Source organism: Numida meleagris, chromosome 3 (genome assembly GCF_002078875.1).
Source record: "Numida meleagris isolate 19003 breed g44 Domestic line chromosome 3, NumMel1.0, whole genome shotgun sequence".
Taxonomy (NCBI): domain Eukaryota; kingdom Metazoa; phylum Chordata; class Aves; order Galliformes; family Numididae; genus Numida; species Numida meleagris.
In genome coordinates this window covers 110,531,854-110,556,061 of record NC_034411.1, presented here as the reverse complement: position 1 = coordinate 110,556,061, position 24,208 = coordinate 110,531,854, and the positions used below count along the sequence as shown (strand labels likewise).

Genomic DNA, 24,208 nt, shown 5'->3' with positions numbered 1-24,208 from the left:
AGCTCTGTTCTTTTCTGAAAGATGTGTCAAGTAACTGAGCGGCGGTTTGTTTCTGACAGAGTGCAAGAAATAAATCGCTTGCTGTAATAGGCAGCTTGAAATCTGCATTTCTCTCTCTACTTTAAACACACAAGGTGACAGATTCTCCCCTCCTGTGCGAGGCAGAAACCCTGGGGAAGAACTGCAGCATTTCCAGTAGGGGCTTCAACACGTTCCCTTGGTGCTTGGGAGTCAGGTTCCTCCTCCACCCAGCAATGCTGCACTGCGATTCTGAGCGTCAGCAAACACAGCAGACAAACTCTGGCACTTGCATGGAAGACGAAAGCCCTCCTTTTTCATTTCTAAATCTACCTGGCAGCAAGATCTCTGTGCTGGGACAGGGCGAGAGCGTCGCGGAGATGCTGGCTGAGCCCTCAGAAGACAAAGAGCAAGAAGAGCGATGGCAACCAACTACGGAGCGCAAGGGAAAAGTTCAGGACGCGGCCACACAATGTACACACAGCCAGGTCTTCAGTCATCCTGCTCGCGCCCACACGCCAGGCGCTCACGTCTGAATGCACCCAGACAAGCAAGGGCTGCAGGGCAGGTGCGCGGTACAGCTGCCGTGCTCCCAGCCCAGCCTCTCCCGGAGGTGTCGCTGAGGGCACAATTGCAAAAAATAACCGATTCAACAACACAGACCATCGGGAGACTCCAAAGGGAACCTGTTTCGGGCCAAACAAAGCATTTCCTCAGCATCAAGCCAATCTAGTTTTTTAAACCAAGTCAGCGCATTGCACAGGGAGCCCACGGGAACCTGCTCCACTAGACTGTGCATCTCCAAAGACACAGCGCGCTAGGGACCGCAGAGGGCTTTGCGGCCGTTTGTTTGAGAAACAAAGCTTCCCCCTTCTGAGATGAAAGAAATCGAGGAGTCGAAGCTAATCAAATCCTACATGCCTGCTGGCCGGAGTTCAGCTCGTCAGCGATGCAGCCCAGTGCAGTGATCAGCATTACCAGCTCTACGAGCGTGGTGGAAGGGGAAACACGACAGCGAGAAATTCACCTGGCCGCAAGTCAAACAGGTGTATGGCAGCGGCATCCAAGGTTGTAATAGTATCTTGCAAACATGCAAAAAATAGTCATGTAGTAAGGCTGATTCTTTAGTTTTCATTAATGAATCATAAAGACTTTACGTTACACGTGCTTTTTGGCATATGCTGCTCATATTTCCACACTTGCAAGGTTGGAACTTTTACGCTGAGCCACCCTCGCCTAAGGTTCCTCATTCTTGGCAAGATATACATGGTGACTGTGTGCCATTACAGGCTCTATCTTACTTTGGGGCAATCAGATTACTTCACACAGATGGTTTTATTGCTGAGACCATACAGGTGAATTGCACAGTATGTAAATGTACATTTGTTTGATAAAAAAAAGTCTCAGTTCCTAGCTGCTGTCTTGTCTGTGTTCCTAAACAAGTTTCCTCTCTCCTGCATCATTCCAAAGCACAATTTGTCCAATCTTTACCCTAAAGTGACTCAGCTAGTTTCTGATAAGCATCTGAAGTACTCATTAACTAAGGAAACAGGCTTTCTTGAGCTACTGGATTAAAATGAGGGAGAATGAACCTTCACCTTAACTACTGAAGAAATAAAAGGCGGCTATCTAACATCACACACAACGCAAAATTGAAACACCAAAATATAAAGAATATCACAATGATGTCAGAACATGTAAGCAAACATCCTCTTGTGGGGGCAGGGGGCAGAAGAGAGAGAATTTGATCACAGAACCGGGTTCACAGTAAAAAAATACTCTGATCTGAAGTGGACCTAGTGACATTCAAACCGTTCATGCTCTGAGCAACACAGCAGCTCTTTCTGACCCCCACCCTCCATGCAGCAACCCTGTTATCACCGACTGAGCTTTGCTCTTCTTGTTAGGGTTTGTCTGCAGCCATTTAGGCAGCCCCTGTACCTGTCAGCGTAATCGTTTTAGGAGAAACATGGTCACTACCTGAGAGGCGTCGGGGCACGTCGGTGATGGCTGGAAGTCCTGTGCCTCGAGTGGAGGACAGGGGAGTTGTGGAGTGAATGGACGGCGAAGTCATCTGGCTCAAGTAGGATGGGTACGACTGGTCATAGGACCACGGCGGGGACGACTGCGCCTGCCTGGGGTCTGGAAAAAAAGAAAAAGAAATTAAAAGGTAAGGAAGAGAAATTTAAGGGCATCGACAGTCTAACTGAAAGAGATGGGGCTACTGAACATACACACATCAGCGTCACAAGGAACGAGAACACAATGAAGCACAACTTGCTCCCCCGGACTCAACGTCTTTAAGCCTTGCTCTGTGTTTCCCTCCTGGTAACAATATTTGGGGGACATGAATGGGGCAGTGAGCACAGCTGAAGATTTAGCAGCTGTTCTGTAAAATCCCGGTGTCTCTCACTCAGCTCTGACAGAGTGTTACACTGGGACTCACCAGTCCTCGGGGATGCGGACAGATAAGCTGACAGTAAGTAAGAGCACCAAAGTCAGCACTTGGCATGCCTGTCAAGTTGTTATCCAGTTCAAACATGACAAAAAAGTGGTTTTAGTGCTGAAAATGCTCTCCGAGAAGGAAAATGTCATTAATCTTATTAGCATCTGTCTAAAAATGTCACATTTGGATGCTGGCCCAGTCACCTACCATCACCTCAATTAGAACAACATGAAGCCAGATGGATTGGGATAACTAGCAGAAGCTAATGATGCATTCACATGTACTTGATAGAGCTCACAATGAAGGAAATTATTTTAAGGATAAATACTGTTTATTTTTTGCTGGAGGTCTGCTGGACTGCACTGAGTGAGAAAGAGGGAGGGCTAGTCTTACTCACCCATGCTGGGATTCAGAAACCATTTGTTCTAGCTTAGTATCTGGTGATAAAGATACCACCAAATTCTTCAACAATTAATTATGATTTTTATTTCTTTAAGCTGATAAAAACTAAGCACTTTCAGCCCCCCAGGTTTTTCTGGGCACTGCCTGATAAATGGAAAACTGTCTCCAAACTGGTTCACAGAAACCATCCAAAATCTCCCCAGTACTTTCAGTGAAGCACATCAGGTCCACTCAGTTTGGAGAACCTGCTACATCAGAGCACTGTCCTAAAGCACTGCTTTGCAGACAGAAACGTGATAGGCACATGGCATAAGCAAAAGCACTTTTTCAGGAAATTCAACTTTTTTTCTCTTTTTTAACTCCTCTCCCTGCTCTTCCACACAGCAAAAGCTTGTAGTATTAGCTATGCCTTGTTTATTTTTTCTTTCAGACATGATTTGTTTGAAGAGATGTCTGGAAAGCAGATACTTCCTTGAAGCAAAATAACTATATAGATTAAAAAAAAAAAAAGTTCCAATTTAATTTTAAGAGGATTTTCCCTGAGTTTGCCATTTATATTAGAGCCGAGTAATACAAATGGTTAATATAAACTCCTCAGAAATCCGAAGGACACTTGATCATTAAATGTAATGAACTTCTTTGTTTTAACAATTTCAAGGCTAGGGTTGTATAGATTGGCGCAGGTTCAAATTTGACTGACTGCTCGTTGTTATATCTGATATCGACATATTTCTCTGCCTCATTCCACTACTATAATTCACCATTCAGTCAATGGTAAATGATCTTCAACTGGGAACGGAAAGCTTGTGCTTGCTGGGAAAACAATCTTAAAATTAATGATGTGTCAGGAGCACAATCTCAAACCCAAGCTCCTTCAAACTCCAAGAGCTTTTCAATCCCTGTTTCTGAATTCGAAACAGGGTCTCTTGAAGTTTTGATTTCAGGTCAGCCCCAGTGCTGGAAGGAACCTATAGAGCAGGTAAAGGTTGAGTAAAATCACGGCAGAGGAAGTTTTTGCAGGAATTTCGTTTAAGATGGTGAAAACCTCAGGAAAGGAGCTGCCTTGTGGGGGCTCATGCCACTTCTTGTGGCGTAGTCGTCATGGCGTGAAAAGATTCTGACTGACTCTGGTACCCTTCCCACTCTGAACACCCACACTAGGTTTGGCTTTCCATCTAACATCCTTAATTCAACAAGTGCGAATGCCTTTGTGAACACAAGAAGGATCAAGAGCAAAAATGAACAGACTCGTGCAGTTTTTTAGAACAATATCTCATATGGCAACGTCAGAGGCAGAATATGGGGCTGGATGGACCATCTGTTGATGCCAGAGCATTTCATACATTCTCAAGACATTTAGCTTAATTTATACTCTCTTTCTTTAGCTCATCTCATCTACAGCACCACATCACCAGATTTATTTTTTAATTTATACTTGATTTCAACTCTTCGTGATCCCCAAACTGTGAGATGTTAAACTGCAAAGTGTTTTAGAGAAAGAGGACAGACTGTTAGTGAAGACACTGCGCAGTGACGTAACTGCTTCTGGCCCTTACACAGGCCTCCTGTTGAACTACGGTAAATTGGGTAATTTCTACCTAAATTTAAGTAAAGAATGATAAGTTAAGTTGTTCCCTGAGTATCTCATTAACAAAATGGGGTCCTTCTCTTGGCCGGAAGCTTTCAACCCAGATGTTCAGGTGTGAACTTGAGCCTCTCTGAAACTACAGTGTAGGAAACTCAGCTCCAGGGAAATTATACTGTGTCTTCTCATGGAATAGGAAATAATTTGGAGGAAAATCCTCAACCAAATTGAACAGAAGACACATCAGAGCTCACTGACTGAAGAAAGGCCACAGTAGGCCAGGCTGGAGGTCAGTGTGATTTCTCCACACTGAGGCATGGCCAAGGTCACGGCTGAGGCCAGGTGGGGAATTTGCCCTGTGGCTTCAAGCGTTATCTTTGACCTGTTGTGAAAGAGGAAACTAAAGACACTAGTTTTACCAGATCCTGGAGTAAATGCCCTAAAACCAGCCTCCACTCACTCTCCGGACACGTGAGGAGCAGAATTCAAGCAAGGTCTGCTCACCCAAAGGGTCACAGTCACTGCTCAGTGGTATTGCCAAGCCCCTGCAGCAAAATGCAGCGGAGCCAACAGTCACCCCACGTAGCCAACAGCCACCCCACGTAGCCAGCAGCCACCCCATGTAGTCCTCAGAGCAGACAGGGAGCTGCGGGCGACACACGTCACCGCTTGGCCTGGTGCGAGGACATTCCTTGCAATGCTGCCGTGCAGAGGCCCCACCTCTCTTCTGGCTTCCTGTACCACAGAATCCAACCTTGTGGAGGCAGGCGGCTGCCATGCTAATTGCTTGGGGGTGCCTGCTTCCAGAACTTCCCCTTATGGGACAAATCCAAGCGGGTGCCAGAAGGGAACACAACAATGTCCTCGGTAGGGTCACCTCCTCCTTACTGAAGGGGTGACATGGGCACTGAGCACACACCAGTGGGGCAGACAGTGCAAGTGGATTTGCAAGAAGTTTTCCTTGCCATGAAGGAACATGAGCATGAAGCACATGAGACCATCTCTTCTGCTGGCAGCGAGTAGAGGGCCACGCGTGCTTGCCAGGCTGGCAGGCACCTCCTGCATGCGTGAGCCAGAGGCTCTGGGCTGTCACATGAAGCACCGCGTGCTCTGGCAGCCAAAGCGTATCTTTCTAATTGCTGAAAGCCCCGAATATATGAGAAACCCCAGAGCTCTGAAGCAGAGCAAACATGAATTCCTGCCTGAAGGAATCCCTAGAAATCAAGGGAAAATGTGAATACAGAAGTACGCTGAACAGTTCAGGAGAAAGCCCACCCAACTCCCAGTGCCGGAGGCCTGCAGCCAGGCTGGCAGAGCCTTAAACAGCAGCAACAGAGGCAGAGGGCTGCTCTGAATTTGACTTTGCACTTGAAAATTTTGGAGCGATTCCTAAGAGCCGTCCTCCTTTTGTAAACATTTTTGGTAAGTCCGCGTGGGTGTGAGGAACAGTGCGGCTTTCACAATACCCATTCAGGATGGGGCATTTTCATGCATATGCGAAGAAACGCTGGGTGCAGATGAGCTGAAACGAGTTGGTGGGCGAGGACCAAACAAACCCAGCAGCAGCTCCTTCCTGATGGCGCTGCCAGGTGAGCCTCAACGAGGCAGGAAATTGTGGTCTTGCAAATGCTTTTGTCTGTTGGTTTCACTGCCACACTGACAATCAGTGGAAGACTTGATCAGCTCCTGACCCATGTTGTCAAGGACTGACTGCATCAGCTTAGAGGACAATAGGAGCTTTAAAAATCTGCCTAAATTTGGATGTATAAAACTAAGCCCAGAAACTGAGCAACCCCTCGTGGCCCACTTATCCCACTGATCATCCAGCGATGTCAGTTCTCTTCTTTCAATGGAAAAGTGTCAAAAGAGAGAAGAGAAAGCCGGAAAACTGTCCTGTACAAGTAGTTTTCTGTTCCTTTGGCGCTGGATTACTAAGCATACAGATTTACTATAGAAAAAGATCAAATTTCCATTTCTCAAGCTAAGCTCCGGTACTCAGAGCATGATCATAGGCTCAGAGCCCATCAGCATACAGCCTATAAAACCCAAACGTCGCATGTACGCACACACGTTCCAAAAATACTTATTTAAATCCAGTCGTCAGCTCCAGTGCTGGCTGCTGCCCATTGCATTAGTGCTACTGCTGATACTTGAAAACAAGCTGTCTGGAGCTATCTATGGTAAACACCCAAAGCAAATATCTTTGGTTATGATCTTAACAAAGCCAAGATGACTTTCTGCATGAGTAAACGCGCTATTGTTGTGAACCCAACCCCAGCAAAACAACAACAACAAAATGCAACCTCCTCCTTTCCTCTGACTATTTCTTAGGCACATTTAAAAGCCCAGGGCTTGATCTGGATTGCCCAGTTCAATCAGTGAATGCAGGGGAGTTACACCCCTATGGACACCAGTGTAATTGAGACCAGATTTTGGGCTTAAGAACCTCTAAAACCATTTTTCCTCTCAGTCCCTAAGAGTCACAGTTCTAAAGGAAAAAAAAAAAAAAGAGCTGAACAAGTCTTGCCAGTAGGACAACTAAATAGCAAAGGGAAAAAAAAAAAAGTTAAAAGAATACTTTAATAGGAGGGACACAGACTTTACCCAATGGAGGTTCACAGTGGCGGCTCGCCAGTCGCCCCAAGGATGCAATCAATTTGCATAAAACACAGCAGGCTGCAGCCACCCTGGGGTTTGTGGCAGAAGGAATCCCAGCTCCTCCACCTCATATGCTGACTTGTAGCTTTTATTCCACGGACTGAAGGCACAATGCACCCTGTAAACCTATAGCTTGGGCTATTTCTAAATGCTGTTCTTCAAGCGATTGCATACTGTGCCTGCTGCTTTCAGCAGTCTGACGTGCACGGCTGCAGACTGGTGCATGCTGCAGCGTGCTGCTGTCCCAGGTCTAACACAAGTAATCCAGGGGGATCCAGGCCCAGCTAGTAACAGCTACCCGGTTAGTTCCACTCCTCTCCTGCAGCTGGTGGTCTCAGATAACAGACACTGGTCTGCAGCTTTTGGTCTTTGAGGCAGGTGCTTCACAGCCCCACATCCACTCCCCACGACTGCTGTGAGAGGGGAGGATTGTCCCATCTCCCTGACTCTGCAAGAGGGCAGTGCCCAGAGCCACCAGCCCAGAATGGGGGGAATGGAGGACTGGTGCCATCCGGGGAGCTGAAGGTGCTTTCTGCCCGCAGCCTTCCCACCAGCCTCAGTTCTCATTGCTTTACCTGACAGAGGCAATGGATCCTCCCACTAACTTTCATCTCCAAGTTCTTTAAATCAGCTTTCTACAACTTTAAAAACGGTGAAAAACGACGAGGGCTGGAAATGCAGCATCACCGAAGCACGTGGGAGAGGGCGAAGCAGAAAAAAAAAAAAAAAAAAAAAACAGAAAAAAAATCACAGGACCTGCCTTTTGAGCACTGTTCTTTCAGTGCTGCAAGTCACAGATTGCCCACAGATCAGACGGTGCCACCGAGGTGATGGAGCATGAAGCCTCACGGAAGCCCCACTCGCAGCCCTGCTCAGATCTGCTCCCGCCACCCGCTCTGGCAGAAGCTCATCCGCACCGGCTGCAGTTTAGAACAACAGCAGCTTTGCTCATTTCATACCGAAGCACTGCTCCAATGAGCCAGGGTCTGAGCGGGACTGTAACCCGACCCGCCTGCAAGTTGTTCCAGTGCCATTAGGGAGAGTGGAAAGGGAAAAAAAAAAAAAAAAAAAAAAGCAAATATACCAATATCCAAATGTGAGCGGACAGGATCCCTGATTTACGGGCAGCAAGCGGGGTTCAAATTGAATCTGCACTGCCTCAGCAAAGGCATCTGCTTATTGGGTGATTTGTTTTTTAATGACCCTTCGATGTTGCTTTTGCAGGCTCCTAGTTAAAATGCCATGTTGAATAAGGGCAAGTCTGTGCCTTGCGCTGTGGCAGCCCGGTGCTGCGGTGGGTTTAGGACTGCGCTGCCATTTGTAGAGCCTGCACTCTGATACTTGAGGCAAATAAACACAACCCAGACAGAGAGAAGAAATGTAAGAGTGAACCCCAAAGTGCCGAGTTCCTCCGTGCTCAGGTGTGGGCCAGTCAGGCTTTAAATATTGCTCGTGTTTAATCATGCAATAGCTATGCGAGACCTCAAGTGGAACTACACAAAACCAGTTTATGTGCTTACTAGGCATAATACGGATTTTGTCATAGGAATGCAGTATTTACTGTTAAATTTATAAGGAATTAATTATTTCCCCTAAATTACTAGGTCAGAGATTAAGAAACAAAGGTTTATCTAAAAGGAATGCTTGCTTAATTCCAACAAAGGTCATAAGAACATCCTTGGGTTTAGACAAGCGTCTGTACTCCTTTCAAGGCATCCCCAGACCCTACCAGCCCAGCGACCACGTTAAGAATTCAGTGGGTAACTGGGGGAGACGGGCAGTGCTAGCAGCTCCTGCCCTATCACCGCACCCAGCAGCCATACATTTTGCAATTTCCCATGGGCAGCCAGCACCTGATCAAAGAGGTGTCTGCTCTGAGGCATTCCCTTTGCCTCCCGTTGGCGCAGCTTGTGTGGCAAGGAGCATCCATTCCTCCCAGAAGAACGGCGGGGGACCGTCCGCAGAAGCATCCCAGCGCTTTGGTGGAACATCAAAGCACACACAGCTTTACAGATTGCAATCAACATCCCGAAGAGCACAAAAAAAAGCCTTGTGGGGAAGCCAGTGCAATTCACGGGGCTTGCATCGATGCAGCACGCTCACGCGAATCGCTTTATGAAATGGAAAACTAACGAGTAGCCTTTGTGGGCTGGGTACTTGGCTGCTGGAAATCGAGGAGGAGACAAGAGTGGGGAACAAGATGGCACCGTATTGGGCCACAGTACTGCCCCAAATTCACTAAAAATTTGAATAAGTCCTCGTTGCTTCAGGGGAAATGAGAGCGCTTTGGGATTCTAAAGTACCCCACGACTCTGGGCTTATCTGGCAAGAAAAGCATATAATCCATAATAGATGGGCAAGTCAGCCTGCCCTCCTGGGTTCGGCTCGCTCCCTCTGCCCCACCAGCAGCACTTCCCGCTGCGGATGAAGGCTCAGCTGGAACGGGCTTTGAACTCCTCAAGCTGCAGAGCAGATAGGGAACAGCACACAACTCTGTCTGCAGCCAGGCTTATTTAAACCTCATCTGAAGTTGTCACCTCCAGGAGCTGTAAATGCTGCTGCTGATTCATAACGAGGCAGAGAAGTACTCTATTAATCAAACCCAGCAGAACATTTTCTACAGGAGGCATTTATGTGAATGAGAACAGCATATGAGGTTACACTTAGAGAGGAAGAAAATTACAAGGGGATCTCAGTTCTCGTGCTTCAGGGCATAAGCTGATCACCAGATGGGGTCAGGAAGAATTTCCCCCTCCTTCGTTCCTAGATGCAGTGTTCCACAATAGGTAAACTATGGAGGCACAGGAGAGAAGCTGATTTTAGCCCCACATTCTGCCCAGTTTTTTGGGGAGCTGCCACATCCTCAAACACTGTCAGGCAGAAGAGAGTGGTGAGGTTAGAAGAAATACTGGGCTTCGTGTGGCAGTTCGTACCCAGAAAATGATGCGTACAAGAGCCCTGACTTCACATATCCAACGAAACCTGGCCAAAAAGACTGCTCTGGGAAGACAGTGGGCATCAGGTACCACGCAACGACTGACACCAACATATTTAATATATTATAAATGCTTCATACTACTTAAAGCTAGACTTCTCAAGCTGGGAGAGCTTTGCCACAGCTCATGGGAACCATTTTTTTTTTTTGTTCCAATTCGCTGACTGCTTTGGGTTCAAATTAACCCACTTACTTCTCTTCCTCACTGCAAATTAATAGACCAGTTGAACTTAAAAAAGAAGAAAAAGAAAGAAGAAGAAAGCCACAACACTTTGTTAAAACCACTAAGTTTCAGCTGGTATCATGTCAAAACCACTTGAAACACGAAACCAGAAATCTTCCTAGGTTGACTCAAAGACTATGTCTACACCAGGAGTGCTTTACCAGTACAGGAATTCTGCTGTATTACATTGTCAAAGGACTCCTGGTGTAGACACAACTGTAACAGTAAAACTGAGTTTTAAAGCTGCCCAGTAAATTGAGTTGAGAGTTTTGCTGACAAACTTGCATCTAAGTTAAGTTGTCCAACAGTTCCAGCAAGTGAATTGGTCAGTGGCATCACCTCTACGCATCCCAGAGAGCCGCAAATAACATCAGCAGAAGTTTCGAGTGTAGCAATGGCCAGAATTAGGCAGAGGTTGCTTTGAAACTCTTTTGAAAAAACATAACCAGCTCTACATTTAGAAAAAAAAAAACTAACAAAATCAGGGTGGGTTTTTTTTTTTTTTTTTTTGTAGGTTTTACAGTTTTGTTGCAAACTTCTGGCACAGCTGCAGTTAAACATCTTATTTCAGGCTCACCCTCTGTGACACGTGGTATTTCAGGATTTCTCTCAGCACGCTGAAATCTGTCTCTCAGCGTGCAATCACAAACGTTGCATACAACCCTCATGAGCAATCTGTGGAGATTTCTCCATAACCCAGTCCGTTCATTGTAACATTGGTCAGCACTGGTGCTGGAAGGAAACCGCCACATGAGAAGATTGTGTTATTGTTCTGACAGGAAGACCATGGAATTCTGGATGCTTCTCTCAACACCAGTGCGAAATACAAAGGCTGAATAAAAATATCCATTCTAATCAGTGCTAATAGGTACTATTACAGAGCCGGAGGTGAAGGCATAGCAACATGGCAGTCAGAATTTCACCAGATTCCTAGGCAGTTTACCCAGATTGACTACTTTGGACCTATGGCAAAAAGACATTTAAAAAAAAAAAGAAAGACATTTTCAGCTTCAAATGCTACAGAAGAAAACACTTCCCACCTAGCTTTGCCTGGAACACATCTCTCCCTCTGTAACAGCCTCTACGTCTACAGCTGAGACACAAACATCCAATAAGCAATTACTACCATTGCCTGTGCAAGTCAAACCTATGGTTCTGTCTCTTACCTGTAATCTGACTCTGTCCTTGAGGATTAAAAGGACTTGGTGCAGAGTTCAGAGAGGGCCGTGGGCTCTGGGTCGGGACCCCTACTCTCATACTGGGATGAGGAATGCGCCCTAAATCACTGAGGCGTTCAGGGAACAAACTAGGTTTAGAGTCATCAAGCTTCTGTCTGTGCCCTGGAAACAGCAAATCATAAAATAAAAAGCGTTAATAACAAGATTTAGTAATTTAACATACAAAAAAAAAAAGAAAAAAAAAAGAGGTCTCTGAGGACCTATTATCAGATTAATGGACTATGCAGGTAAAACAGCTACTCCCAATAACACAGTGACATTGGTGGGCAATTTGTGTTTCGGTGTTTTGGACGAGGTTGTGCTGGCGAAAGCCTTAACTGGCATTACTGTGCCCATATTGCTATGTAATGCAGTAATTTGGATCAAAATAAGCCCTTAAGGACACCACACAAGGTCTTTATGTCTTTTTTTTTTCTTCTTCTTTAATTACACTGAATAGTCAGAGGGGCAAAACTTTTTTCCAAAAGTAAACTTTATATGTACAAGTCATCAAGAGGGACAATTATTCCATGGCTGGACTATATGTTGTGAACTTCTGCTAAGAAAATTCCTCCGTAACTTGAGAGCTTTCCCAGAAAGTAAATAGTCACTCTCATTTAAGAAGCTTCTGGCCAAGACCGGGTCTTATACTGCCACTACATGTTCAGCCTTCCTCCACGCTCTTACTTCTCTCCAAGAGCAAGCTCACTGCCCCTGTGCCACAGGGCTGTCTTGGGAAAAGCCTTCCATGGGAGCTCGGTTGCCAAAATGCAGAGGAGAAAAATGCCCAAAGCAACAGGACGCACCAAGTGGCACCTCGGTACTCTTCATATTGTCATTCAGATGTTTCAAGAGGAAAGGTTTTACTTCTCTAATTGTTGTATTTTTTGCTCCTCAATTTAATGTCTTTTTGAAGTAGTAACAGATGCTCCTCAACCAATGGTGCCTTTGAACGAGGCACAGAAGGCGTTATTTCTATCATTCAACATATGGAAAAACAGGCATGCAGCGAGATTAAGGTCAGTACTAATTTTACTGAACTTCAGCCATTCATAAATCAGGCATCTAGTCTAAACTCTTCTAATGTAGACTTCCTCTACAGTTAATGGAAAGAAATAGCTACTTCCAGAGGGCAATTCATCTCATTTGTCTCTGCCACCGGTCTTAAAATGGTATGATTCACCTTCTGAATTTGCTTTCTCTTCCTTCTCTGATCAGAGAGGGAGCCCACATGACTAGTTTAATTAGGCACTCTCACCATTAGTCAACATCGCATGGAACTAATCTCACCCAAAGTTAGCAACTAAGGTTGCATGAAAAGCATCTGGCAGAGCTGAAATGGGAGCCCAGACCCCCTCACTGCAACCCAGAAACACAGTTGACTCCATCCCTGTAAACAGTGCTGGGGTATCGGCACAGGCAATACGTGGCTTGGGCATTTTTATGCTTTTAACATTAGGAAGGGTCTCTGGTATGGTTTGGGCGCAGCTCAAACTCCTCCAGATGATGCCCAGAGGTTCGAGATAAACTGCATTCTCCCTCAGCAGTGAAAATACAGCCCTCTGCTTGGAGGCCATGAGAGTTCAGCCTTGCAGACACGGTCAGATTGCCCACATCAGTCTTAGAGACAGAGAACCAATTCTGGCACTGTTTAATTTGTTTCAACAGTATAAATGAGGCCACTCAGCCTTGAAATCTACCAGTTCACCTCTCTTTATAAGAGGCAATTTAACGGTGTCTGTCACCGTAGCACTGAAGTACGTGGGTTCACATCATCCAACTGGGATCACAGTGTCCAAATGTGACTGCAGGCAAAACTTTTTCTGGAATGGACAGCTAACTCTAAACTAAATTTAGAGAAATCAGAGTTCTACATAGACAGTGGAAGATCTCAGATCATAGACTTGGAGATCTCCAGCAGCTGCCCATACGTGGGCCTGGGCACCCTGCTCTGGGTGTCCCTGCTTGAGCAGAGGTTGGACCCGCTGGACCCAGAGGGCCATCAACCAGTCTGAGATCCTGCCATTGTAGGAAAACTGAAGGATTTAGGTTGGAAGATGAGAAAAAAAGCTAGATGGAAATTAATTTTAGAGAAACTTCTCTAGCAATTAAAAAAATTAATTAGTTGACCCATTATCCTGTGCTTTGAAGTATGATTTTTCTCCCCCAGGATGACTCAGTATAAAAACATGGGGTAGGCGTGAGCTTTCCCATTAAAGAGAAGGAGCTGCTGTATGGTAGAGCTCTGCAGAACAATCCTCTGGCATAGGTAACTCCTCTCTATGAGGTATCAATCACTTCAAGTGGGGAACAATTTTTGGTGGGCTTGTAACAGCTCTGTAATGGCAGCCTCATTAATAGGATAACATCTCACCTGGTAGTCATTAGCACTATCTCTTCAATCTATGTAAATTAGAACTTGTATAAGCTGGGTGCTGCTAACCTAAATAAGTAACTTTCACACACATGCACACGCACACCGTCAGTACCCTCTTGGGATTTCTCCTTCTCCACCTTCTATTTTTTTCCACATTTTTTCTGTTTTTGCTTTTGTCTTTGTTAGCCCCATTTACCAGTCTGGTTTTCTCAAGGAATCCATTGCCCCTCTCCTTTTCTATTCATTCCTCATCACGTTTCAGCACGAGCAAGAGGGCTCAAGATAAGACAAACCCAAGTAGCCTATCTCTGAGCTCACACATTGGGGCCGACATTACCTGGGAATCAATCTATTCCCCAAGTGAAATTGATTTTTAATTTTGACAGAAAAATTCTGCCCCGTGTTTATACAGGGTCCTTCTGGCTTAAGAATCATACAGTGCTTTTCTAACGAACCAGTGCACAAACTATTTTGACTGCCTTCTGCTCGCTCCACGAACACTCATTACGTAGGGCACCTCTTTTGTATCAACGTGTGCCCAATATCCCCTTGCTTCGTTTCTGTCACGCTCTGGTTGCCCACAGTTTTCCAGAACAGAGATTGTATTTAACTCTCTGTTATTATAATGAAATGGTCTGTCAGAGAAAGACCAAATTCGGCAGAATAGCAGGGTACTTCCACGCAGGCGGGGAAAAAGAAAAAGAAAGAAAGAATAAGAAGGATTCCCACATATGGTTGACCCGAAATAGTTGAGAAATATATGGATTTGGGTGTTGTCACCTAGGAAAAGTAGGGAAAGGAGGGAAAAGAGAGCTTTCTGCACAGCTGGAAGACCCTGGGCATCAGTGGAAGTGCAGGTCCCCAGAAACCAGCAAGGGGCCAAAGGCAGACTTGCCTTTCCCTGCTGGTCATTTAAAATGTAGGGCTGTAGCAAAGAGTCCTGTTACGAAAAAGAGATCCACAGGAGCCACGCTCCCCCAGCGCAGTGTCCCAGTGAGATGAGATCGCATTGCAACTCTGCACGTTACGGGTTCCTGTTCTTTGACAGAAGCTAAGATATGCCCACGTGGAAAGTAAGCAGGAAACTCAACAAAAACCTTCACATTGAGGAGGCGTCTGCAAAGAAGCGTAGGCAACTTAAATAGCTTTCTTGCCCTGATTCCTGGGCAAGAAAAAATATAAAACGATCCTATTAAGAACAGAGCAGCCATGAGGCATGGGCTGAGACTCTAAAAAAGCCTTCTGAGTAGCACATCAGCAGCAGCAGTGAAATATGTGATACATGTTTAAAACTCATTCCACGGGCTGCTTTTCATCTCCCATTGATATATGTGTCCGCTGACAGAGAAATTCCTGATCCCAGGGGAGCGTGCTAAGAAAAGCTGTATTCCTTGGTCACAGCCATGAGGCATCATTTTATTTCAGGAAAAAAGATTAGGGTAGTAAGTGTGGATAGCTCAGTGAGGATCTGTGATCTGCCACGGCAGTGATTACATTAAAAAGCAATATGAGGCTACAGAGAGGGAAGGAGAAAATAATGCCGTGGCTTTCCCAGTGCCAGCACTCAACGCCTGGGATGGTCCTGCCAGCAATGTTACAGTGAGGCCTGGCTGCCCCGTTACAAAGAAGATTTCATGGAATGTCTTGGGCTTACTGAGAGGGGACAAAATCCTTGGGGATGCAGGCAGCCCTTGATACGAAAAAGCCTGAGGGGCTGTCACATGAGGGGACACGGGGTAAGGATGGGACCCAGCGGGCACTGGAAGAGAGCAGGCCACAGCAGGGAAGCAAGACGTGCTGAGAATATTCTGGAGCTGCTAGACAAAAGCCATGCAAACCGCTCTGGTTCGTCTGCTGTCACAGCATAAAACATGTTCGATACTAGAAATCTATGAGCTGCTCCAAAACGTTGGGCAATATTCAAGCCTGTCGCCACCACCACCGCTCAGCTCTTTCACATCACACACCAAACCTGAATATCAGTTTCCAGAGGCAGAAAGCATTGCCATGAATCTGCTCAGCACCAGTTTGGGCCGTTCTGCGTGAACCGGCCCAGAAAACAGCTCTGAGCGAATGCAAAAGCTGCAGGCAGCCTCATCTCGCCAGGCCACGCAGCCCCAGCATGCTGAGACAGCACCTAGGAGCTGCCATTCGGTCACCACATCCCAGCTGTGGTGGGAGATGTGAGGAGCCTTCATCTCCAGATGAATCATTTCAGTTTGAAGGAACGTCTCTCAGATGAAAGACATGCAACCCTGGGGCGGCTGGATGCGGGAGCTGGAAGGGGACGAGAGCGCGTCCCTCACCGCTGAGCCTCCGCCGCATCGCAGAAGTCAAGATGGAAGTCAGGCTGCAGAAGAGGCTGACGTGCAGGATGGAAATGTGGTGTTGACGCTTGAAGATTTTTACCTCCTCGGGGAGGAGGGGTGTGCCTTTTTATCTTTCAGTTGTGGGTGTGGAACCGAAAACTAATTAGATTGTGCTACACGTGGCCCAGCCAGATGCTGACACTCAGGGACTCCCTTTCTTTGCACCGTGTACACCACCCACCTTTTTTTTTTTTTTCTGTTTTTTTTTCTTCTGGTACCAAGGAGATCTGGTTACCAGATTGTCAGCAGATGTTTTTATCGCTCTCAAGTGGGTTAGCTATTTTCAGTCATCACCCATTTCTTTCTGTCTTTTTCTCTTCTGTCACAGCAACGAGAAGAGCCTTCGTGGGAGTCAGGTGTCTCCATGAGAAAGCCAAGGGAATGCAGGAAGGTCACGAAAGCAAGAAGCTGGGCTGTCCCTGCTGGGCTGCGTGTGCTGGGACATCCCCAGCAGAGCAGAGGGCAATGGTCAGATGTGGAATACCACCAGCACTGGTGTTGGTCCATGGCTCAGCAGCAGGAGGAGCCAGGGGAAGTTTGGGTCGTCATTCCATGGAGCTCTACAGCTTGTGAGGGCAACCGAAATAAAAGCCTTCCTAATGCTGAAGCCAGTAACTGAGGCCTCCTGTGAGCACTGGTTCTGGGATGGGTTTGAGACTCAAAAAGAAGAAAACTGCAATGGAAAATGAGCTTGCCTTCAGGCTAAGGGGCAGTACGAAGAAGAACCACCTATACTACCAGCTATAAATTACAGCCTATACAGCCCAAGCTTTCCCTTACTTCAAGAGAAGCGCATCTGAGCCCAAGAGCCCAAGTTTTCATTATTCCCATTGCTCAGTAGAAGTAAAGAACTTTAAAAATCTGAAGAACGGGTACATTTTTCCTACTGACTTTATAAATAGATACGTCTTAGAGACACTCCATCTTTTAATGCTAATATGCTAGTGACATATTTCTGTGTACACGCTGTAGAAGCCTATTTCACACCACGCGTCTTTTGAATTTTATCAAGATTTCTCCTTAAATTCTCTTTGGACATGTTGCTGCATTTCATCCCACTTGGTCCTATGGATCAGTCCCCACTGGGAGACACTGGTTGGAACCCAGCTCTAGGCTTGTGAGGCTGAGGTCTCACTTAAGCCATGGCAAAGGAGTTCAGACCTGAGCCTAAGGCTTCTTAGCAGCTGTAGCGTAGGGACAGAATAACATTGCCTGTTTGGCACAAATCAAATACATTCATTGTCCTCTTACAAATTTCAGCAAGATAACGCTCCAGAGCTGCTTTAATCTATGTTCTGGTGGTAAAAATAAGAGAGCCATCAGTGAACAAAAATCCAGAAGACACACATTGATCCATCACAGTTAAGAATGTCTGTTGCTCTTGTGACAGCCCCCCCAGGCTGGCTTCCCTTGGCTGTCCCCTGGCCTGCTCCTACCCGAACGCACGCAACCCAAAGTTCAGGAAAAAGAAAAACAAAATGCAAGAGAGACAAACAGTTTTTACCCATGGAAGGGAAAAGCTTGGAATCCTTCCAGACTCTTGGGTAAAGACACAATTATGAGAAGAAAAATATAATCTACCCAAGAGACATAATTACATAATTAGGCCATAGGCTGTGCACAGGAAAGGTTCTTATAATTCCTACAAAAAGGAGCTACATAGGTGAAGTAACTGCATTTAATTTGCTCAATGGATGGGGGGAAAAAAAAGATGTTTGTTTTTAAATAGCTAAGGGCACCAGCTTGCATTAGGCTGGAGAGCTCGCTCTCCCAGCTGTACACAGAGCCCTGCTAGTGTCAACAGGAGTCACGCAGACGCGGGCAGAAAACAAGACACCGTCCCGTTCTGTTCCGAAAAAAACGGCATCTTTTCTACCCCAAACAGGTAAGGCTCACACCTGAAAGAAGTGGAAAGAAGGTATGAAGAGGAAGGTATGGTGTGGATGGCTCAGTTCCTGCACAACGGATCCGATGCAGCCCGTTGTCGAAACCCCACTGAACGTCTCCCTGCTGAGCGCTGCTCTCTCGAAGGCCTGCAGCTTGCTGGTGCTGCTCCAAGAGGGCCAGCTCCAGCTCCCAGGAGAATCCATTACGCTGCTGCCTTCCTGGAGCTGTGATTCAAACCCAGAATGGACTGAGGCAGGGGTAGGTTTGAACTTTGGTGTTTCCCACGTTGAGTTCAAGCCCTGGGAGCGTCTCCGGTTCGGTGGTGATCTCCCCATTGACTCACTGGGAGCTAAAGCTCATCCTGCAGGCTGCCCTCTGAGCCTGGAACGAATTAAGAGCTTCCAGCAGGTTAAAGGGAGGAAGGGGCAGGAAGGGTGAGGGGAAGTCATCCCATGGGTACATAAATCGTGTCCCTGTGTGCCCATGGGAATGATTCTAACTCACTCCTCGCAAAGCCTTTGAGAATATAAAGTGCTATCAGTGCTTTTTACACATCAGCTGGGTCTGCGGAGAGCACACATACAGCTGAAAGGCAGACCCAGAGGTCAGGGTTTTTCAGCAAATTGCAACAGCTGCAGAGCAGCCTCCTGTTCCCAAAATTCCTCTACGCAGGGAGGTGGGAGCAGGGCTCCCAGCACATGGAAGGGACATGTGGCAGGGACAACGCTGGCCAGCAAGCCGGCACAGGGAAGCTGCGTGAACACAGCAAAACTGGAACATTTTATGAATGAAAGTGGAGAGGCACTTCGAGGACAGGAAGAAGCAGAGCAGGAAGGGGCTGGAGTGGGACTGCTGTAGCTCTGGTTCTCCCCAGCATCTGAGCTCACCCCTGTGCTCTGCGGCACAGCCTGGCTCCACAATTCACTAAACGAAACGGCAAAGTCTCTCCTTGCCATGGGAAAGCCCTGTATTTCTCTTTTCCTTTTCTCTATCTTTACAAGTTATAGAATTCTAACTTGGATTTTGAAGCTTGCTTGGCACAGCTGAGCAGCATCCTGCATGAAGGTCAGCACAAAGCTGCACTGGGAGGGGAGGGTGGGAGCAAGGCTCTGCCTTCACCTTCAGCCATCACATAGGAACATAAATGAATCCGTGTGCACGTGTGCCAGGAGACCAGCTAAGAACTGCTGGCATTGCCACTCAGAGACATTAAAGGCAACTCACATAAACAGTCACGCAAGTCTCAGTCCCTGCCTTAATTCCCTTTGCATGCTGCTATCTGTTACGCTCTCCCCCTTCTCCTCCCTATTTTTTCATTTTTTCTTTAGCAGGAGAGAGAATGAGGGAGTATAATGGCCACACTGCAAAAGGGCAAGAGCTCCTCACGCTGACTTTATCACCCTCATCCTAACCCAGAAATATCTTTGAAGAAGATGCAGACATCACCCCCCCCCCCAAGTCGGCTATCCTACAAAGAGCCCGCCAACCTCTGCTTGCTACAGCAAATGAAGAGGGCAAGGAGGGGGTGGAGAGAAAACAACTCTGCTCCTGGAGCTGGCCTCCCTCCAGTTGGCAGAGGGGCTGGTTTTCTTACTGCCTGCGAAACCTGATTCCTTGAATAGAGCAAAATGGGGGTGATGTAAACACAACCATTAAAACAGACTGGAGATGCTTAGCTCCTGATGCTGCGCTGTCCTGCAAGCCTCTGCTCTCTAGACATCAGTAAGGTGCACTTTTGGCTTTTGGTTTTGTTTTACACCCCCAAAACTGAGGGCATACTGCAGACTGAGCGCGGCGGTTTCAATGGGAATTCAGGCATGGAAGAGACAAAAGTTAAGCAATAATAGATGGATGTGTGCATGTTTGTGTTGTATCTTTCGACAGATTGTTTTGCTGCATTAGAAGAGTACCGTGTTTATATCCCAGCAGTAGGCTTTAAGCAGATTGTTTAAACTTGATTGAACGGGGATGCTTCTAAAATAACCTTGCTAATAAAACTCAGATGGTTAAAGAAACCTGAAAACGTGGTTAAAAATAAAAAGGATGCCATTTCAATCTACACTCACAGGGGTAATGTGATATAAACTCCAAAAGAAAACAGTCTTTACAAGTCAGACTTGAAGGATTATCTCGTGTATCAGCACCCTCTGTGGCAGCGTAGCACTTATCCACGTATCCACCCATGCTAATGCTCTTGCACAATTTACTACAGCCTTGATAGACAGATAATTGCTTTATCCACCCAAGTGTAATAAACGGAGTCTGCTATGTTAATCCTTGTACTCTTATTGTCTGCGAATGCCAAGTGAGGGAGAGATCTGCACCAAAAGCCCAACCTTCTCATTCCTACACTACTGGAGTTCACTCACCCTCAGACCTGCTGAAGTGTTCTCATTACATTCCACTCCCCTGCCTGCAGTGCCAAGTATTTCGAGTAGCATCCAGTTATTGTTCTGCAAGGGGCACCTACACTCAGGCTGTATGGAGGCAGAAGCCAGGATGCAGCAGCATTCGAAAGCAACAAAGAAACAGAACCAACCCACCCTCAAACGTCTTTGCCTTCTCAGTAATGCAGACCAGCTATTATTTGCTCTTGGGCATAGCACAGAATGTAATCAACCTGTCCTCCTAAACCTGGGCATCGTCTCGTTTGCGTGGAGTCCGTCCGACAGCTGAGAAATGCAATGCAGCTGCTGGCTCATCAGCCTCTTCCACAAAAACCTATAAAGATTTTTTTGTTTGTTTTAAATGTCAAAAACAGGCGTATCCTTTAAAAGCTTTATGGATTCCTGGCGGCTCCGTGAGCTTAGGTTTGTGGCATCTAATTTGTAACGACAGTTTGATGGACGTCTCCCTTTCTTCCATCTGAAAAGTATAAAGAATTGGTGGTTTCCCCTGTAAAAACTTTTCTTAGCACCATTCTTTGCCCTTATTTACACACTCGACAGCCTGTTTTAAATAGCCCAAATATGATAAAAGCGTGTGTGTTGGTTGAGGCACCTTTCACACTGCGGAAGGTACTGAGCTTTCTGGGCAGCCAGAGCACAGGTCCTGCACGATGCACACGTCCCGAAGGCGGACAGCACGAAGCAGCTCATGCACGATGCACCCGGCTTAACAGAGCAAACTGTGCCCTTGGGGACGGTGCTGACTGCCCTGGAGGTGAGTCCAAATTGTTACCCCTTTGTCATGCTCCACCTCCATCTGCTGCCACCAGCGGGGGCATTTCTGCCCCCAGTGAAAGCTGGGGTGGATGCAGCCCTGCTTTCAGGGCTTTGAGGGAAAGAAAAGTGTCTTTTAAATGAGCAGTAGGGGATACACGGAGCGGTGCTATATGGCTGCCCACTAACTACCCCATGAGATCTAATTGGAAGGTGTGCTACGCATCAAGGTTCGTCTTCGGCCAATTAGTAGTATTATTTTCTTTAACAATTTGGATGATGCAATCCGAAGCAGTTCTCCAGACTTCGGTGGAAGTGTTCAGAAAGCAAAACAACCTCAGCAAATAGGAGAAATGGCATTTGCTGTATCGCTGGTGCAATGGCACAAAGCAAAATGCCAAGTACGCTGCAGCACACTTGGGATTAAGAAATGAAATGCTGAAATGCAGCACGACGAGGCGAGAGCCAGCAGCGCTGCTGGGGATGATCCGGGGATAGCAGTGAGTTGGCAGTTGAATGTAAGTCAATAATAGGAATCTGACTTCTTTTAAAAAAAAAAAAAATGAAGCAAATGCAGTTCTGGGAAAGATTAATGGTTGTGTTGCATAGGAGCCATAGAAGGTAACTATTACACTCTTGCTCAGAAGTGATGAGATATCAGCTGGACTGCTTTATCCGGTTTGCGACACCACCCTCCAAGAAAGATACAGCCAAATGAGAGAGAATCCAGAGAAGAGCAACAGGAGCGATAAGAGATTGAGTAAGCATGACCTACATGGAAAGGCTGAGGGAAATGCATTTGTTTAGTCTAGGAAAGAGAAGAGCAGGAAAGGACATGATAAGAGTAACGTGTTTTCTAAAGAGAACGGTAATCAATTGATCTCCAGGTCAGCAGAGCAGAGACCATGAAAAAGCTGGCTTCACTGGAGGCAGAGCAGATTTAGAAGATTAATGTATGATGTTAGCAAACCTCCTTTCTAAGTATGAAAGAAAAAAATCCCCAAAAGCAGGCTTGGTAAGTAAGTGGAAGGCACGGTACTGGAGGATTTCAGAACTTGGACAGACGTCAGGGGTGATCTAAACATATACAATACTTCATCTCAGGAAAAACGGACCAGGTCGCCTGAGGTTTCTTTTAGCCCCACTGCTGTAAGCCTTGGTGTTTGCCTGTGCTGGGCTGAGTCACGTGCACAATGAGAACAACATGAGAACACCAGGTCAGGCAGCTCAGGCATCCCCCCCTCCCACCCAGGGCACCGGGACATCAGGCAGTGGCTGTGTCGGTGTTCCAGGCCACAGGGAAGCAGAGGCTGGAAACCCGGCAATTAACCCCACTGTGCCATAGGTTCTGTGATCAATTTCTCTATTAATTTAGAAAGCATGACTCTGAGTTTCCAAATGTTTCCAGGAGAGAAAAGATAAAATAAAACTAACTCAAGAAACATTTAGATATAGCGTTGAGAGACATGGTTTAGTGGGGTTCTTGGTGGTAGGTGGATGGTTGGACTGGATGATCTTGTAGGTCTTTTCCAGCCTAGCTAATTCTATGATTCTATGATTCTAATATTCCATGTTCAAGGCTTGAGTGTTCCTGTAACCCCACATGAAGGTCCAGGTGACCATCAGCACGTTACCTGTCCACAGATGGTTTTGGTTGTTGGTTTCTTGTTTGTTTGTCTGCTGGTTATTCAAAGAGTGAAGGTCACACATAGAGAAGCCTTGGTCATGGCCTCTCTGTGCCAGTATGAATAACAAGAAACATCAAAATGACAGATTTCATGGGGAAAAAGAACACTGAGCAAGGACACAAATGTTTTAGACAATGCATGTCTTCTTCAAGAGTGTAGGGAACTCCCCAGTGCAGCGAGACACTACAAAATTGGAAGATTTTCCAACCAGACAGCCTCAGGATGTACACTGTTTGCTCCTAGCAGTGCTTCGTCCCTAACCACCTCCTCCACAGCATTATTATTATTTTTTTTTACCATTTTAGAAAAGACTGATAGAAAGCTCCAGAAACTCCAGCCCTCCATCTCCGTTCACTGATCATCTCACATTAAAATTCCCAAGCCCAAAGGCTGACTGCCTCTGCCCTAGATCAGCTGTTTAATAACATCACATCTGAAACTCAGCAAAGCATTTTAAGCTCGTGAGATCATAGAATCGTTAAGGTTGGAAGGGGTTGGAAAAGACTGCTAGGATCACCTGTCCAACCACCAACCCATCCCCACTGTGCTCACTAAACCCTATCGCTCAGTGCCACATCCACCCCGTTTTGAAAACTTCCAGTGCCTCCACACCTCCCTGGGCACCCTGTTCCAATGCCTGAACATGCTTCCCGAGAAGAAATCTTTCCTAATATCCAGCCAAGTCCCTGGCCAAGGGGAAGCACATGCATATGGGCTCAGTAAGCACCAGGCTTTGCAGGTTGCTCATTCAGTGCCTAAGCCAGAGTTGTGGATTTATCCTGCTCAGCGGTGATGCAGAGCAAAAGCCCTGGGGAAAGCGAGAGGGGAAGGTGAGGAACAAATTAGCTCGTGGGCTGCGTCTGGCCACCAGGAATGTCATAATGTCATCTTTTTTGAAGGGCTCAGGCAGGGGGCTGACCCTATAGCCTACAGTTGTAAAGTTTGTTTAGTAACAGGGAGCCTCCCGTGAACTTGAAAACAATAAGAAAACAGAGTCCCGGAGAATAAATCTCACCCCCTGCCCCAGTTGCCTGCGAGTTTGGCTAGCAGAAGGTAACAAATCCCAAGGAATGCAGGTGGTGGGGTGACCCGGCAGCTGGAGGGTGTCCAACACAAGCAGCGGGCGATGCCAGTCACCGCGCTGCTGGAGGCACCGATAACACCCAGGGAGAGCCTGGAAAC

General features: G+C 46.5%; 1 protein-coding gene across 1 annotated transcript in view; it reads right to left on the bottom strand.

Moving 5' to 3' along the window:
• The window catches only part of RUNX2 (runt related transcription factor 2), a gene marked incomplete at its 5' end in the record, with an annotated part of 143,718 nt that overhangs the window by 86,975 nt on the left and 32,535 nt on the right, over window positions 1-24,208 (bottom strand). Inside the window, 2 exons of the mRNA XM_021392029.1 lie at window positions 1,999-2,160; window positions 11,494-11,667. Of these exons, the coding sequence (XP_021247704.1) occupies window positions 1,999-2,160; window positions 11,494-11,667 (336 nt within the window). The remainder of the gene's footprint in view (window positions 1-1,998; window positions 2,161-11,493; window positions 11,668-24,208) is intronic.